Source organism: Eucalyptus grandis, chromosome 3 (genome assembly GCF_016545825.1).
Source record: "Eucalyptus grandis isolate ANBG69807.140 chromosome 3, ASM1654582v1, whole genome shotgun sequence".
In the NCBI taxonomy this organism is placed as follows: Eukaryota; Viridiplantae; Streptophyta; class Magnoliopsida; order Myrtales; family Myrtaceae; genus Eucalyptus; species Eucalyptus grandis.
In genome coordinates, this window is record NC_052614.1 from 66,896,199 (window position 1) to 66,914,114 (window position 17,916).

The following is a 17,916-nucleotide window of genomic DNA, read 5'->3' on the forward strand; positions in this document are numbered from 1 at the left end:
TGATTCCAAACTGTGCGTAAAGTAAGTACTTCCTTCCATAAATCTCTCATAAATTCTAAATTTTAAATGAAATCTCCCTGACCCTACAACAATTTGTGTTCGTTTCCTCAAGTAGTATAAAGTAAGCTTTCCCTCCTCCCTCTCAAAAATAAATACATGGAAAATATTTTACTTGCGGAAAATGAATCTGAAAAATATTTTTCAAAAAGTGATCATGTCTATCACTTTCAAAAATAAATAAATGAAAAATATTTTTATTGACTATACTGAAATTATTGACTAATTATTTAAATCCATATAAGTCATCATTTTAAAGAAAATATGTTTTAAATCATTCATTTTTCACAAAACAAATAGATAGTTTTATTCTTACAACCTTGCACACACATTGCATATGCCTTTTTTGATAGTAACAAGAAATACTTCCTAGCTATTTTTGGCTAAATCAGATAAAACTTAGATAATTCTTTCTTTAACCCCCCTCCCTCTCTACTTGTAATCGTCAAATCCACCCATTTCTCGCTAAGAAATTTCATAGGAAATTACATAATAAAATGTCCAAATACTTATTTGGAAACAGTCAAATTGAAAATCAAAGGCAAACGATATTACAACCAATTTTACAAATCATTACATCACTTCTTAATGAAACTGCAAAAAGGAAAGGAAAAAAAAAGCCAATTTATTAAACGCAATTTTGCTGGTGCGCAATTTCTAGTCAATATAAAAATTTTACTTTTGAATTTTGAGTTTGCTATTTTACTAGGCTTCCATTTCCTTTTGATATAAAAAGGGCATGATGGGCTTGGGCCGAGTTAGAGCCCAAAAGCAACTTGCCAGATCTCTAGCGCCAGAAAGAAACTAAACCATCATTTCGATCTAGGGCTCCAAAATCCTAACCATTTTCTCTTCTCTTTCTCTCTGAGATTTTCCGGGAAAAATTCTCTTCGCCGAGGGAAGGAGATGATGGACGGGAACCTGGAGGTGTCGCTCGACAAGCTGCCCGTTAAGCGCTTGGAGTTCATCGAAGAGAGCGGCGCCGAACGATTCCCCACGTATGTGCTGCCCTCTTCCTTTTGCTGTGGCTAGAATTCCTCTGCGAGATTCGAAATTTCGTGGCGAATTGAAGTGATTGATGGAGAGTCGAAATTCGTCCTCGCGTCGAATTTCGATCTGTCTATCGAAGATGGGTTTTTGAATTGAACGCGTTTGAACGGGTAGAGCGGGAAGGATCCGTAATGCTAGTTCTAGACGGCGCAAAGTTGCGATTTTTAAACTTTTTTAAGCGAATCGGTGGAAACCACCTGATGCCGGAGTATTGATCTGAGTTGGTTTTGCTGTGATTTGCTGTCATTAGGTCCATCAGTCACTAGTTTTAAAAAAATTGAATCATTCTTCTTGGGTAGAATTGAGTGGGTCATTGTTGATATATTAGAAAGGTAGACAATGTGAAAATGATGAGCCTTTTGTCTCAAGAGTTAGTAATTCTTCGTGTTTGTTTGGTCGCGGCAGTGATGTCAGCTATGACGAAAAGAGGCTCTCCCTGATTCGGCGGATCGATTTCGCGTGGGCCTTGGAGAAGGATGACAATAAGAAGCAGAAGAAGAGTACGAAGGAGAGCTCGACGCCGTGGCAATGGCAGAGCATGGTCGAGAATTTGCAGCTGGCTCAACAGGAGCTGTCCGTCGTCCTTGATCTAATCAACACTGTGAGTTGCTTAGTTGGTCATCAACAGTTCAACTGCAGTAATTGTAATGTTGTCTGTGTACTGAAGATGGTGATCGTGGAGTTTGAGGGGCATAGTCGAGCTCATTTGTGCTTGGACTCTGTTCTTACTCTTGACTTGCATTTTATAATGAAGTCAAATCTGCCATTTGGATTCATTAGAGAAGGCATTTCTCCTGTATAATTTCCTCTTATCATGGTATGCAGGTAGAAGCGAATGATGCTGTCACAGTTGCTAGCATCACCAGGCCAAAGGCATTGCCGCATGAAGTTTTGTCTGACCATGCGGTATCTGCAGCAACAAAGCTACAGTGCTTCCGGGTACCTTTCCTAACGAAGGAATAGTTTTTGGATGTGTTGATTGCGTTCTTAGTTCTGTGGATTTTCGTAGATATTCTAACTATCCACTGAGGAGTAGATTTTAGAAATGTTATATCAATGTTTATTAATGGATGTTCAATGAATTACTAGTATTTAATTCACTGGTTCTTTTGTAAATGACTTTTTCAATGATTTGCTAAGATATGATTTGATGCAATGCTGGCAATGCAAGTACATGGCCTCTGACCTCTTCCTAAATTGTTGATATGCATATGATTGATCAAAACAATGTTGAAATTTCAAACTTTATGCTTTAATTTGATAAATTAGGAGGATTTTACAATCCTCGATTCAATTCTTGAAGACCTCCGAACTATTCTTCCTAGGATCCTGATTCTACAACCTTGATAATACTGTTTATGTTTTTCTCAAATGCAGCATCTTGGTAAATATTTCAAGCAGTCTGCCAAGGCTTTGGAGCAACAGGTGGCCAAAGAGGCTAGATTCTACGGGGCACTCATCAGGTGTGCCTCTCACTACTTACTAGCTAATTTTTTCTCCTTGTTTTAGGAGAAATTTTTTTTAGCAAACATTTATATCCACATCATATCTAAGTTGCCTGGAAACAGTCTGCTATAGCCAAAATATTTCATTTCTTGAATTGGGCAAATGCAAAATCTTCATTCTACAATACGTCTTTCCTAAAAATTATTGAAACTCTTTGTTTCTGTGCAACAATAATGACCAATGCAAGTTTGTTGGTCACTTTATATTTGAAATATCTTTTTAATATGTGTTTCATTTTTAAAAGAGTTAATTAATAGTAAGTAATAGGTGTCATCTCTTTTTAAATTCCTTTTGACTGTCATATTTGATATTTAATATGTTGGTTAACAGTTTGTGACTAGTTAACAACAGTTTCATGTATTGATTTGTACATAATGGAAAGGAAGAAAATGTGTCACTAGAAATTGATGCATTCTCTTATTTGACTTTGTGTCTTTCTATTTTCTGAAACTTGTTATGTAATCTTGTAACTAATAGCTTTTGCTCCAATTGCTATGGATTTCTTATAACTGTTCATTAACCGATAGATTGCAGCAAAACTGGAAAGTTAAAAGGCAGCGTGTGGCAGCTTCTACTCCTGGTGGTGAAAGCTTCACCATTGATTTGTTTGACAATTCAATTACTGATCCAACAACCGTTATTCGTCCATCTTCTCTCTCTCCTTTACGTGTTGATCATGACTCAGCCGGTATGTTGGCGATAAGTGTACCTCCGAAATCCTGTCACACTCTGTTTTTTGATTTTATTGGTGCCCATTCGAGTAAAAGCTCAAGGGATTCCAGTGAAGCCCAAATTGAGCATCTTGAAAGGGAAGGTGATGATGAACCCATGGATGATGATGAAAGTGTTAAGAAGACACATTCCACCCTTCGTAAGTTTCACCGGGCAATATTTGACGAACAGGTAGATTCAATTGCTTTTACCCAAAAGAGAAGAACACAAGTCTGTAGGTTGTCATTTACAGAAGTTGTGTATCACTTTTGAACAGGTGTTTGATCTAGTCAATCGTGAAGCATTTAATCCATCTCTGGGAGTCAACGTGACAGGAATAGAAGAAAATTACTTACAGCTCAGCTTAGGTCAGGGAACATCGGTATCCCTATCACTTGTACCAGCCACAGAAGATCAATCTTTTGAAACTGGAGGGACGCAGAAGAAAGAAACAGCACCTCTATCCTTGGAAACTCTTGAGGGAATTAGGTCTGCTGAAAAAGTTGGCGGCCTTGTAAAAAAGAAGATTCCTAATCGTGCTAGTTATGAGATTTATCTTCAACAGATTTTCCATGAGCACGTCTTTGTGAAATCAAAGGATAAGCCGATTTCTGCTGTTCCTAGAGTGTCTGGTCAATCAGCCAAAGCTGGTTCTGGTCTTCTTGGTCATTTCTGCATGTCTCTGGCCCATAGGATTTTCTCTAACAAGGTTCTGATGGAGCTGGACAATGTGGTTCGTTTTCAGGATCTTCTGGCTAATTTGCTTCTTTTAACACTGTAAAACATTTATTTAAACTTTATTTGATTACTTGTGCAGGTTTGTCGGGTTCCATATCTTCACTTGATGTCTCAACCTTGTTGGCATTCTCGGACATCTTCATGGACACTTTATATGAAGGTTCCTGAGTCAATTCTTCACGCATTCTGCCAAAAGGATGTTAATAAGGCAAAACACATTAAGACTCAGTTTAGGACCAAAATAGTGGTGACTGATGATTGCATAAAAGTAGAAGGGGAAGGTGCTCCCAATGTTGTTGGCCTGTTCAAAGGGACTGCTGAGGACATTTCTTCTATAAACAGATATGATTGTGACTTAGCAGATCTTCCGGTGATTATTTTGCAGCAGGTGAGTGATTACATCCGTTGATCATGTCAAGAATTGGTACCATATCACAGTTATATAGGGAGAATATAATTTAATTGATGATGCTATTGTCTTTTGTTGTCATTTGCTTTATTTGACACATTAGTGCATCAATGACGTCATTTTTGTTTCCAGTTGAAGTAATAGGCCTCGTGAAATAGATAAACAATATCTTAATCCCAAGTTAGCAACAGAGACAATCTTAACTGTTGTGTACCACTTAAGTTAACATTTAGGCATGCCTCATTTCTGTTCCTGTACCACGTTGTGCCATAACATGGCAACTGGCAAGTATTGTTGAGTTATTAGGGAGGCCAATGAATAATTAAAATCAGAAGCATGAGATGCCTTCGTGGCTTTATAGCTGACAATGAGATGACGTGGTAGATGTTGTCACTAAATATATCGAGAGGTTTTCCTTTAATTTTATAGCATATCACAGAAGTCCAGTCATTGTTTCACAAAAAATTGTTAAAGGGAAGAATAAGGACTCATTTGGTTTCAGGTTGTAGTTTGAGTTATATTTGGCTCAAATTTTTCTTTGGGAGAGAAAATTGTGTATACTTATTGTATTCCACTGGGCATTATGAATACTGCTGTTAGAATTCTCAATGTTTTCATTTGAAATGAAGACCCCGAAAACACCAAATAAATATTTTCAGTTTGTACTTTAATTATGAAAATAGTCACTTGTTTCATCTGGAAAGTGATTCCTAACTAGCCAAACAGATTTGCAAGTCAGTTTTCATTCTTAAAATGAACTAAGAATATGAAATTTGGAAATTTTTCAGGGGAAAAAAGCAGGTTTTCTTATTCTTATAAAACACTGTTAGTCATTCTATCAGGTTTGGCATTATTGTTTATCTATCTCTGGATATCAGTGTTGAATGCATAGATTTTCCAGGCAACGTCAGCATATTATCATATCAGAAGCTTCTGATATTTTCCTATTCATCTCTGCATTATGCTTCACTTGATTTAGATCTTATGATTAATATAAATCAGTGGTGTACTGAACTTGCTTTAAACTTCTGTGACAGGTTGCGAGCCAAGTTATTCGATGGCTTCATGAGGAGGCTCTTATGGTAGGAATAAAGGCAACCAGAGACTTTTTGTGCCTATCGTTTGAGCTGGAACAGGGGGAGATGCTCGGTCTTTTGGCTCAAGTGGACCCTGAAGATCCCTGTGGATGCATATCCTGGTGGCTGGTCATGGATGATGGTTTCTCGGATGAGCGGAAACTTCAGATGGACTACTCTGATAATGGAAATGAATATAGGAAGTCCTTGGGTCATTTATCGCTAGACACGTTGTATTCGACCCTCATGGACTTGGTTACCTTGTGCAATGGCGGAACAAACCATTGACCATGCATATCCATTGGCTAACTTAACTGAAGCTCCTCATTGCATGGTTTTTTCAGTCCTCGCCAGTAGTAAAGTTGCTGGGTCATACGCTATAACTAACTCATAGCATATGCTAATGCTCGGAGGCAGTTCCTGCATAATGTATAAAGCAGCTGGCGACTATTTTGCTTGTTGTGCAAAAAATATCACGGGGCTGGTCAGAAGTTTGTCCTGGTCGACATATGTGATGGATTTGGGGTCGGGGATAAGATTGCTGACAAAACAAGAGAAGTTCCATGCCACACCTTTCTGAAGCAACTTGCATAAGTCAAGGGTGGAAACCCATGAATTCTTTGGCTCATCAACGGGATATGAGGTTCTTTGCTGGTTTACACGTGAATTCGTTGTGGAAAATATGGAGTGGTTCCCGCGTTTGCCCTCTTTTGGGAAACTTCACTGTACAAGTTATCATGTATCCAGCGCTGGTTTTTGCTGTAGATGTGGATGAATTGAGGAAGTTGATGCATGTCACCTGGTCATGCAATCACCAGCGGGCGTTTTGGCGTGTGAATCGGTGCATTACGAGTTGGCTTTCTTTTCCTCATTTGGTTTCTAGAGAGAGGACAGAATGTCTTCCAAGTTTCAACTTGAAAAAAACGGCTTCAATCATTGTGAATACGGTTGCTTGCAAAAACGGGTATCTAGACTCTGGTGCCGCCGCGCATACCAAGGTAATGCCTTCTTGCCTTCGTCCCACTTTAATAGATTATCCAGCTGCCCTGGCAAAAATGACGTTTTCCTTTACCGCACTCGCAAGCAATACTGTTCAAATGAAGCCAGAGTTCTGAACATTGAACTTGAATTGGCTCTGAGTATTGAACCGAGTTGAGCTTTCAGATTGAAATTGCTTTACTCATGTAACTGGTGAGCCTAACCGAGCAATCGAATTCCTATGAGCGTTTGCCATGAAAGACCTTGGTGTTGTGTTCTCTTTGAAACTATGTTGTACTCGTAAAAATCGGGTTCAAATTTGCGATAGATCGAAGTTGAGTTGAGCTCGAGATATAGTAAACAACACCGGAGTCGAGGATTGGCTGTCGACAGTCGTCTCACAAGTCGAATGTTGAAGTGTACTGATTCTGCTTTGACTTCGCCATGCTCTCAACCGACAATCATTAGCCCCCAACAAAAACCGATTTTGGTGAATGAAAATGCTCTTGCTAGATGTTCGTACCATACCTTTAACGTATAGAAAGCATTGTTGACAATAGATATTTATAGGGATAAATTGGCCAAAAAGTTCTAAACTTATTATATTAGCGATTAATTTAGTTCTAAACATTTTAACAATTTATCAATTTAGTGTTAAACATTTTAATTGTGCTAATTCCATCTTAAATATTTTGATAATTTCACTAGTTTGGTCTTAAATTTTTTGACGAATTACCAATTTAGTTGTTCCGGCCAATTTTAGTTGGAAATCGCCGATGTAGATTCTATCCAGTTGTTAGCTATTTTACGTGGCATGACTAGTGTTGACGTGGATTAGACGAGGGCAATTCTCGCCCAAGCTATGAGAGTTGAGCCATCATTTGATTCATATCAACAATTTTCGGTCAAAATTAACTAAAATGATTAAATTAATAGGTTGTTAAAAGGTTTAAAACTAAATAAGTACAATTGAGAGGTGCACGATTAAATTGGTAAATTATTGATAAAAATTAGAACTAAATCGACGTAAATAAAAGGCTTAGAATCGAATTAGAGTTCCAAGTCTTTCAGACAATTCCCCCTTACGTTAACCTTCCAACGCGGAATTCCAAGCGTGGCTCCAGCTTCCTCAGGCATTTTCAAACTTGACTCTTGACTTTAGAAATTAGTATCTCCCAATGGGATGCAACTTGCTAGAAAAGCAAAAAAGTTGAGGGGAGGGCATGCCTAACTTTAGTCAAATGAGAACCCAAATTCATTAATTGATCAGGCCACTAGTGTCGCCTAACTTCTTGGGGGCATGAATGTGACCTTGGGGATGGGCTACAAGGCGTGGAGCAGGAGCAATCGTGCCCTTGCGTAGGCTGTGATCCACTAAGGCACACGTGCATTCGCCCACCAAGCAGCCGCCACGCCTCACCGCCCTCCCACCAAACGTTAGAAAATCTTTTTATCAGAAAACGGTCGGCCGGAATTTGAAGAGCGTGCAAATATTCAGGTCCCCACATTGTGATGATAACAAGTATTTTATAGAGTTTGGCCCTCCACCCCCCCTAAAAGAAAATTATCTTATAAATCATGTACCATGAGAAATACAAATCTTTTTATTGAGTAATTATGATATATGGAAAAAGCCACAGAAAAATCCTCAACTACGCCTGAACTTTCTCTTGTGATGTCAAAAATCACAAATATATTCATCGTGAAACATTTACCATAATTTTTTTCTTGTAATCTAAGGAATGCCAAACTTGTATATGTGTGTTATATTATATTTCGTCAAGATTTTGTCAGATGATTTTTTTGACCAAAAAATAATGTCATTTTTATTTCACTTAAGTTGCGTCAATAGTGTTTACCTTCTAGCATACAAAATTTTAATGGTGCTTATTGATGGAATTTTTATCAAGGGTAAATATATTACATAAGTACGAGTTTGAGAATTTTTATGTTACATAAAAATTTATGATAAGTATGTCACGATGGACATAGTATGGAATTTTTATGATTTTTCTCTTAAACTGTATGAAGAGCAATCTATGAATGTTTATTAGGCGCCAATTGTGGAAAGAAACCATCAATTCATTGGTCTCCTCGACATTCTTGTGTCACGGCTGAAAGAAAGCATGTCCAAGAGAGCGAATCGATCGGGGCATTGCTTTAAAAAAAGCTCATATGTCGGCTTTTTTTCGTGGTGGAAGATTGTGGCCGTGTTGATTCATATTAGTTATCCAACGGTATTGTGGTTCATGTAAACCAATATTGTCTATCGCGTTGTCATTGTCGGTTTTAATGGAAAATATTCTGCAATCACCATCAAACTTTATGATCAATAGCCACTTCCATTTTTGTGAATATTTCTCCATTTTTGTTAACAGATTACGATATTTGTTTCCATAATATACAGGTTAATCTGTATATACCATATTTGCGTCGTTTCCATCATATAATACATATATATATATATATATATATATATATATATTCCACTCTGTTATACAAATATACCATATTAGTGGAATGAAAGGTGCCGACGTTTCTTGAGTTATCTATTATTTTGACAACTATGGCAGATCTCTTGTCGGATACGATCGGATCCATATTCAACAGTGAATATAAAAAATTTATTTTACGAGGATATAAAAGTTTCATATGACCACCAACTGATAATTTTTAAATAAAAAACGACAGATTGACACGATGACGTCATAATTATTCGAGAAAATATTGAGGGAAGTTTCTGCTCGTGATTTTCAAACTCGGAAGGAAGCAAACGAGAAAACGAATGACATCGCCACACTCAAAGGAACTCCGCCTCGTCGTCGTCGCCATCACCACTCTATTCGGATCCTTTCCTTCTCTCTCAAGAACCCTCTCTCCCTCTCTCCATCTCGTCATTCGATCACTTGAACCAGAAGATGCAAGCCCAGCTCGAATTGGGCCCCGTTCGGGGCATCGATGGGTGAATTCTTGGTGTAAAGATCGAGGATTTGGAGCCGGTTCGGTTGGTTCTTTGGTTGGTCTTGTACCCTTTTGGGTTCTTGTTCTTGGGTCGCTGGCTTTTCTGGGCACCTTGTTGTTCCTGGAATGTGGGGACGCGCCGCGGGCGATCGAAATTGATCGGCTTCGTTTGTTGAATTGAGTCTTTCGGAGGCGTGCGCGGAGTTTTGAAGCTGGTTTGTGATTGTGAGGCGACATGCGAAGGATTTTTCTGTAGGTTTTTGGACGATTTTTGGTGGGTGTGGGTGGTTGTTGATTTTGGGGAGAGATTGGCTTTTTTTTTTTTTTTTTTTTTTTTGGGTTTTTTGGGCTGTCTATGAGATGTCTGGTGGGACGCCAGTTGGTGGTGGATTCGTGAGGCAGAGGCATAGCCAGGGCTACTCCTCCGGCGGCGACGACCTCGAGGACGACGCCTGCTCGAGGCCAACGACGCCAGGATCGGCGCCGGTTCCACGGGGCCGGACGTGGGTCGAGGTGGTGGAGAACGTCCTTTGGATTGCCTCGGCGATATTCATTGTGTACTTTGGGGATTGGCATTCCAATCTCATTTACCTCTTGTGGCACGACGGCAGAATCAGAAGGTATATATGCTGTTTTTTTCTTTTTCGTTCTTTTTTAGAGTTCATTGAGTTCGAGGCCGTGGGTTTTGGTATTCGCATGCGTAGCTAGAGTGTGGTAGATGTTGCTGTTCAATAGTAGGAGAAAAGGAACATGGATTGTTCAATGTGGGAGGATCAACATGCGTTTCTTGTTTCAGTTGCCGAGAGAGAGCATGGATAATGGCCGGTTTGTTCGGTTTGTCATTGTTGGAAGAAGAATTAGTTACGGTATTCAGTGGCGTGAAACTTTGCCGGAAATGTTTCAGCAGTTGCTTCTATGTTGTCTTGCAGTGTTTTTGCATGCTACACTGTCTGTTTCAGAATTAAGTCATCTTTTTCCTTCATTTCTTTTTTCAGGAAGCCTTAGGCTCTTGAATGCTAAATTGCCTGGGCTCATGGTAATCGAAATCTTGTTGTCACAAACAAGATGACCAATTAGTTTTTAAAGTGAAATTTTAGATGGGAAGAGTAGTGTGAAGATGTTCACCTTGAAGTTTATGACACTTTTGTATGCATGACTTTCACATGATTAAAATGATGTCAAGAATGAAATAAAGCTGATTGTGATTTTGGAATGGTTTTTCATTTCATTCGATTCCTAATATCCTATGGATATGATTTCCTCGGAAATTAGGAGAGTTTATGCTCTGCTAGCTTCATATTGGATAGTTTCCTCTATCTATATCTATATGTTTATAATCCCAAAATGAACTTCAGCATGTGGTATTTTCATTCTTTAGAGGTTTATCCTTTCGCATCTTTAAACAGTGTTTGTGTCTGTCTGAAAGAGTTCATTACTGCATGTAAGAAAGTTTCTTTGAGTATTAAGTGCTTGCCAACTTCAGAACGATCCCTGTTGGAGTATAAATCTGAGCCACCACCTTTGAGAAGAATGGGTTTTCCTTTTGATGTGTAAAGACTAAATATGCTACACCCTTAGCAAGCCCAAGCCTGCTTGATCTCTAACAAATCTTGCTTTTTTCTGACTGAACTACTCCAAGAGCTGTTCTCCGTGACTCTGTGACTTAATTGCGGCCTTAGACACCTTTGCATGGCTTTATCAGTTTAGTTTTAACAAACATAGTCATTTAATGACCAAAATCTTTTGAAAGCATTACTATTTCAACTTCCTGTATATTTATGCACAGAGGTTGTACACTTGCCTTCTGTTATTATTAACTGAATTTTATTCGATCCTACAGAGTGCCATTGTACCTCGGGATGTTCGCTGTTGGTTTGAATTTACTAATTTTCCTTTATACAAGCATGATGGCGTGGAGAATCAAGAGATTTGATGAAAAGTGGGAGCTAGCTGGCATAGCAGCGTTGCCATATGTCACCCTACTTGGGCTTGTCGCATTTTGCTTGTAAGAGTGATAATCGCTCTTCTTACACCTATGATTTTGTTATGGTCTTGGAATGTTGTAATATTTGTGGGCTAGTTGGGATATATATACTGCTCTGATCTTCTCCCTTTTGACTTGCAGGCTGTCTTTTGCTTTATGGCCTGTTTGGAGTTTCTTGACCCTTCCTCTTCTGGTACAGTAATTTCGTGGACTGTTTTTGCTGGTGACAGACATAAATTGCGAAAGAAAATATCTCATCCTTGGTTATTTTGCTGCAGTTTACCCTTTTTATGGCTTGCATGGTGGTTTTGCCGAATCTTATGATTGGGATGTGCAGACCACAAAATGGCGAATTCAGAATAGATTAGACAACCTTGATTGGATGAAAAATTGGCTACAGATGAAGATTCCAACTTAAATTTGAATTGGCAGCACAGTTTGCTATTGCTCGAACCGATTCTCCTGGTTCAGTGCATTTGAATGCCACATTTTGGGCAAGAGTTCCTGGAGACAAATGCTGGTTCCCACTTCAGTCAGCTCGAGCCATTCCTCAGCTAGTCCTGCCTGATACACCGCCCTTGGCGCACCACCACTTTCTTGTATTTACCCATTCGAGCACATCATTATAGGAAATTCTTTTGGTGCAGTTGTCACACCAGTGAGATCATTTCGGCAAATATTCATGTTTGCAGTTCTTTGATTGATCTGTTACTGCATTTCACCATCTGATGTGGCCTCCTCTGGCTGGGATGTGCGAAGAAATGTCTGTGCTTACTATTTAGTGATCTTTTTGTCGTCCCCGCATGAGAGCAGCAGCGGCCAGATCAACAGCTTGCTGAAGTCATTAGTATTCAGATGAACGGTGAATGAACAGCAGTAGCAGCTGAATCAGATATCTGCTTTACTCAAGTCATTTCCCCATCACTGATCATTATGCACGTTACTGCTTTATCTGCAGTGTGACTTGGTCATGTGGAGTAATGCGAATACGATGTGTCGAGAATCGCGAGATTTTGAATTTGATTCTTTCATTATCTTCCATACACGGTAGCTGCTGATCTGAAGGGGGGAAATTGAAAACTGGGCAAAACAGCAGATGATGTTTTCAAAGTATCAACTGCAGTTTATTTTTAACAAAAAAGACCAAAAGAAATGGAATTCATTTTCTTTTCACGATGTGACTTGAATTTTACTAGGGGTGAGTAAGATGAACCGATTGAATCGAGTCATCTGGACCTGGTTCAGATCAAACCGGTTGGTTTAGGGCTGTTTTAAGGAATTTCGGTCCGGTTCCTGGTTTTATAATATTGGAACATAATTTTTGGTTTAATTTTTTTTTTTTTAAGATGAGAATTAGACTAGATCGACTATATATATTTTTAATTTCTTAAAACAGCAACCAAAAACCCTAATCTTCTTCTCCCCTCACCTCACGTGACTCTTTCCCTCTCCCCTTAGTGCCTCGCTCTTCACTCTTTACTCTTCAACCTTTTGGTCTTTCCCTCTCTTAATTGAGTTTGGGAATTTCCCTCTCTAAATTGAGTTTGGGAATTGCATCCTTCTTGACACTCACACCATTCTCAGATGGTCTTTTCGCTCTTGCATCTCATTTCGACTCTTGTCTCCTCTCTTGCTCTATTCAAGTCTGTTTTGAACTCTTTGCCTTTTCAATTTGTTCTAAATTTGTTATTGCGTTCATGTCATGTGTTTGTGTTTGTTATTATGCAGATTTGTGCAGTTGGATTTGATGAGCAAACTCCCAGTTTAGTTTGGTTGATTGCGACATCTTGGATGCTTACCATGTGGTTCTTGAGGCACACGCGGTATCGAAAATTGGCCGTTAATAGAGGCGTCACTTGGGTCAATTCATGATTTTGCGGAATGAATATGAAGTTGGAATTGATGGTTGAAGTAGATGATCAATTTTGGGTTTTGGTTGATCTAGGGTTTGAGGTGAGATGATTGGTTCCATTGGACCGAATCGGACTAATCCCCAATTTCATAAACTAGAAATTAGTCCTCCTAGTCTAGCTCCCAATTCTTAGGTAGGATCGGACCTGACTGAAAATCAATCGCTCCTAATTTTTACTCTAAAATAATTATGTGTGGAAATTTAAAAGGGAAGAAATCCATACTTAAAAAAACAAAAGGTATCAAGATATAAATATAGTTACTTTCCAATAAGGGGTGAGTGTGGAAATCAGACCAAACCAACCGATTTTGAGCGACTGAACTAACCTAACCAAACCAAACCAAACTGAATTTTTTTTTATATAATTTTTATTACTAAAAGGCTAATATCACATAAATCAAAACCAATAAGTATGTAACAAGTTTACCACAAATGAAATTTTTTATCACAAGAAACCTAATTCGGTACATTTGTAATAAATTTATTCAAAACTAATTTTTTTATTAGAAAAAACCTCAAATTGTGTAAATTTATGTTAAATTTACTCTCCATTAATTTTCATAAATAAAAATCACAACCTGGTACATATATGACAAATACGAGGTAAAATCCTAAAACTAGTACAGCCGTCAACTGCCGTGTGTCATCTGATTTAGTAATTTGACGGTAATATTTAATGAAAATTAATAGATGGTAAATTCATCCAAAGTGTATCAATTTGGGGGTTTGAAGTAAATATATCACTGACCAAAAAAAAAAAAAGTAAATATATCACAAGTATATGAATTTGAAGTTTTTTTGTAGTAATAACCCATATTATAAAGATATTCTTAAAAGATAACAAGGGTGGATTTGTAATTTTGAATTGTCAAAACCCTAATTTCCCACACTCGCGGCTCATCGTCTCGGCTCTCGCTCAGTCACGCTCACAACTCACTTCTTCGGTCTCCCGCGGGTCATGCATCGCCTCCCTCATTCCCTCTCGCCCGTCTCCTGTTCGGCCCGTTACGGCCCAACGGACCGCTGCAACCCGGTTGACTTGACAGCCACGGATCAAATGAATGTAACTGAATTACCCAAACTCCTCTCCCGTCAGCCACGGTACGGTTGAAGAACAGCAAGCCCGCAGCCCAGCTGGTCTCTGTTTCTCTGAGGCATAAACGCAAACATGTTGAGGTCACTCGGCGCAAGACTCTCTCTCAGGCCGACCCGCCATGGCCGCCTCCTCTTCATGCTCAATCCGGGAGTACGCGAATTCAGCCATATTCCTCTCCGGCGTCCTGCTCTTGGGTTCTTCAATGGGCTCATGTTATTTATTTATTTTTTATTTGTTTTTTATTTTTTTACTTTTGGTGGCTTTGACAGAGGGACATGCACAGCAGGAACAAGACGGCAATGGAGCTGATCGCGAAGGGTTGGAGCGCTCTCAAGGAGGTCGACCGGGTGATCGACTACTGCGAGCTCAATGACCGCCGCCTCATTCCTCTCCTCCGGGTGAGCTCAGACTTCTGGGGATCATTCTTTGTGAGATGAACGTGATTGTTTAGCGGAGAAATCTTGACCACATTTCACAATCCCTTAGCAGCTATACTATGGCATGGGCAAAGATCAAAGGGGCACGATAAGATCACTTTAACACACTCGTGATTGAACATAGACCATTCAAATGAGATGGATCACCACATACTTCAATTCAAAATGACTACAGAACAGTCACATTGGAGCTCAAACGTGTAAAATATTAAATCCTCTCCAACAAGAAAAACGTGCCTACGGAAAAGAAATCAAAACTGCATCATCGTCATCAAAAAATGGCTGACCAGCAGCAAAAGCAAGCTCCGCCTCATGCCTGCAAGCACAGTCGCTGGCTGTTAGACGCAAATAATTAAACCGACAGGAAGTTGGGCAGCAATGCACCAAACGGAAGGATAAAACAAGATGTCTAATCAGAACTTGTGTTTTAAAGGCAATCCACCAAATAAACATTTCTGGCTGCATTCAAAATTTCAACATGTGCGCCAATGTGAATATATAAATAACATATATAACAAAAACAGTCAGCAAATAAAATTTTAAACTCCAAGTCTACAATCTCATAAGCACTTGAGGAATCGGGATGCCATGGCAAGCCGCTAAGATGATAATTTCCTAAATTATCACATAAAGTTGGTTGGGGAAGAGAGAGATGAGTTCCATACTGTTGCTGGGCAGCCAAGTCAATGTGTACTTCCCGAGGAGCAAGGGCAGGACACTCCACAAAGTGAAGGTTAGGGTCCCTAAAGTTCCAAAAAAACAAACATGTTATATCGTCCACGACAAAGACAAAAGATGATTTGAGGGGTACAAAAATAATTTGAATTACCGAGTGAGGGTTCTGGCGAGATAGAGAAAAGGCTCATCCAAATTGTAGTCGTTTTGGGCAGCAGATATCTCATAATATGGGAGATTCTCCTCCAAGTGGGATATAAACTCCTTTGCCTTAACTTGCCTATTCTTCTCATCCACCTTCTTTCCACATAGAACAATGGGTATGTCCTTACAGAACCTAATATTAAAAGGCCATAAAAAGTTAAGCCACTATCAAATAGAAGTTAAAATGGTTAAAAAAAGCAATGTTGTAAAACCTGCGAGATGGCCAAGCCATGTACGGACATTCTGGTAGGTCGACATGGCAGTAATGTCAAACATAATTATGGCGCATTGACCACCATTGCTGCACGACTATATGGCAATTACATTCCTCTTGAAACTTATAAATCCGTAACAAAAAACGACTTGCTAGACAAGAAAATGGTCAAACATAATTATGGCGCATTGACCACCATTGCTGCACAAGAAAATAGCCAAACCCATATGAGCAATTACACATGCCTCTTGAAACTTATAAATCCAGAACAAATCTGAAACGACTTGCTAAACAAGAAAACAGCCAAACCCATATGAGCACCACTAGTTTCTCATTTACTTACTAGTAGTCATCTCTCAGACCACCACCGTAATTCTCCTGGCCGGCAGTATCCCAACAATTAAATGTAATTTTGCCCAAGTTCGTGACGAAATCCAACGGATAAACCTCAACGCCAATGGTCGCTGTTCAAGTCCAATCAAAATCCAATCAATTCCAACACAACCAGAGGACACAATTGAGTGGGGTCAAAACAGTAAGGCAAAGTCACGACACGACGTACGCCCATATTTCTTCTTAGACTCCACGAAAGTAGTCATGCCATGGCCTGCAAAATGGAAATAGAGCTCGTGATAACAGAATAAACATAGAGCAAACTAAAGTTTGAAAAAAACACAGAGCCAACGATCGAGAAACTAAAAGTTTGAAAAAAACACAGACCGAAGATCGAGAACATCAATGTCCAAAATTTTGAGGGAGCCCTAACTCATAAAGATTGATTTATCAACACTGAAAAACAGGAAATCGCTACCAATCTTTATCCATTACGGCCATCGAAACTCGAGTTAAAAGAAGAAAAAGAAAACACGGATCGGACGAAAAGTACGAACGGAACATGAAAATCGAGACTAGGAAAACGAGGAAGAACTCACCAGTGCCTCCGTCGCCGACGATGAGGAGCTTGAACTGTTGACTCAACAAAGCCTACCAAAAAAAAATCAAACAAAGAAAGAATCAGGTAAAAGAAAAAAAAAAAAAAAAACAGCATCTGAGCTCCAAGCCCAAAACGGCATCGACCGTCCCTGCCTCCCAAGAGTTAACGAACACCGATCCACCGGCGATGATCGGCCGAAACAGACGAGCGACAGAGGAGAATTCCCACTCACCGTGCTCGGTCCTGCGGAATCGACAGAAATCCTCCTCCTCATGCTAAACGTGATCGGTCCTTCCACACCGACGATCGACCGATCAAAATCCTCGTCGATTATGACGTTTCCTTGGAAACAGACGATCGGCGGAGGACTACGACGCGACATGATCGGAGGCTGAGGAGCGAGGACGAGGGTTTTAGGCTGAGGAGTGAGGACGAGGGTTTTAAAATCTTCTGAATCTTGCATCCGATGATACATTCAATTTACCGAGAATATTGCGAAATTTCGGATTTGATTCTTTCATAATCTTCCATACTTGGTAGCTGCCGATTTGAAGGGGGGAAATTTGAAAAACTCGGCAAAACAGCAAAAAGTATCAACTGTAGTTTATTTTTAACGAAAGACCAAAAGATGTGGAATTCATTTTCTTTCCACAACGTGACTTGATATCTACGAGGGGTGAGTAAGATGGACCGATTGAATACGTTGGTTTAGGGCGGTTTTAAGGAACTTTGGTCTAGTTCCCGATTTTATAAAATTGGAACATATGATTTTTGGTCTAATTTTTTTTATTTTAGGGTAGGAATCAAACTCGATCAACTATATATATTATATATATTTTTAATTCCTTAAAATAGCTATATAGGACCTGTTTGGTTTAACTTTGGGGAAATAGTTTTGCATTTTCCCAAGTATCTTTGAGTGAATGAATATTTTGTGAATGCAAGTGTGTTTGGAAACTCAATTTTTGTGTATA

General features: G+C 39.2%; 3 protein-coding genes across 3 annotated transcripts; 2 read left to right on the plus strand and 1 right to left on the minus strand.

Annotated features, from left to right (window-relative positions):
* Positions 1-879: 879 nt before the first annotated feature.
* On the plus strand, positions 880-6,492 carry LOC104438516 (mediator of RNA polymerase II transcription subunit 17). The gene is made up of 8 exons (XM_010051679.3): positions 880-1,055; positions 1,513-1,708; positions 1,933-2,046; positions 2,485-2,570; positions 3,141-3,516; positions 3,602-4,057; positions 4,142-4,450; positions 5,509-6,492. The coding sequence occupies exons 1-8, from the start codon at positions 964-966 to the stop codon at positions 5,833-5,835; spliced, it is 1,956 nt and encodes a 651-aa protein (XP_010049981.2). The 5' UTR covers positions 880-963; the 3' UTR covers positions 5,836-6,492.
* Positions 6,493-9,257: 2,765 nt separating this feature from the next.
* Positions 9,258-12,379, plus strand: LOC104438517 (transmembrane protein 128). Its single transcript, XM_010051680.3, has 4 exons — positions 9,258-10,106; positions 11,327-11,491; positions 11,612-11,663; positions 11,749-12,379. Exons 1-4 carry the CDS (start codon positions 9,847-9,849, stop codon positions 11,836-11,838), a joined length of 567 nt encoding a protein of 188 aa, XP_010049982.1. The 5' UTR covers positions 9,258-9,846; the 3' UTR covers positions 11,839-12,379.
* A 2,601-nt stretch (positions 12,380-14,980) lies between these two features.
* LOC104440480 (rho-related GTP-binding protein RhoD) lies at positions 14,981-17,503 on the minus strand. The gene is made up of 8 exons (XM_018871698.2): positions 17,175-17,503; positions 16,941-16,992; positions 16,571-16,615; positions 16,352-16,472; positions 16,007-16,095; positions 15,745-15,927; positions 15,581-15,658; positions 14,981-15,231 (listed from the first exon to the last, which is right to left on the minus strand). Exons 1-8 carry the CDS (start codon positions 17,415-17,417, stop codon positions 15,167-15,169), a joined length of 876 nt encoding a protein of 291 aa, XP_018727243.2. The 5' UTR covers positions 17,418-17,503; the 3' UTR covers positions 14,981-15,166.
* Between the last annotated feature and the right edge of the window lie 413 nt (positions 17,504-17,916).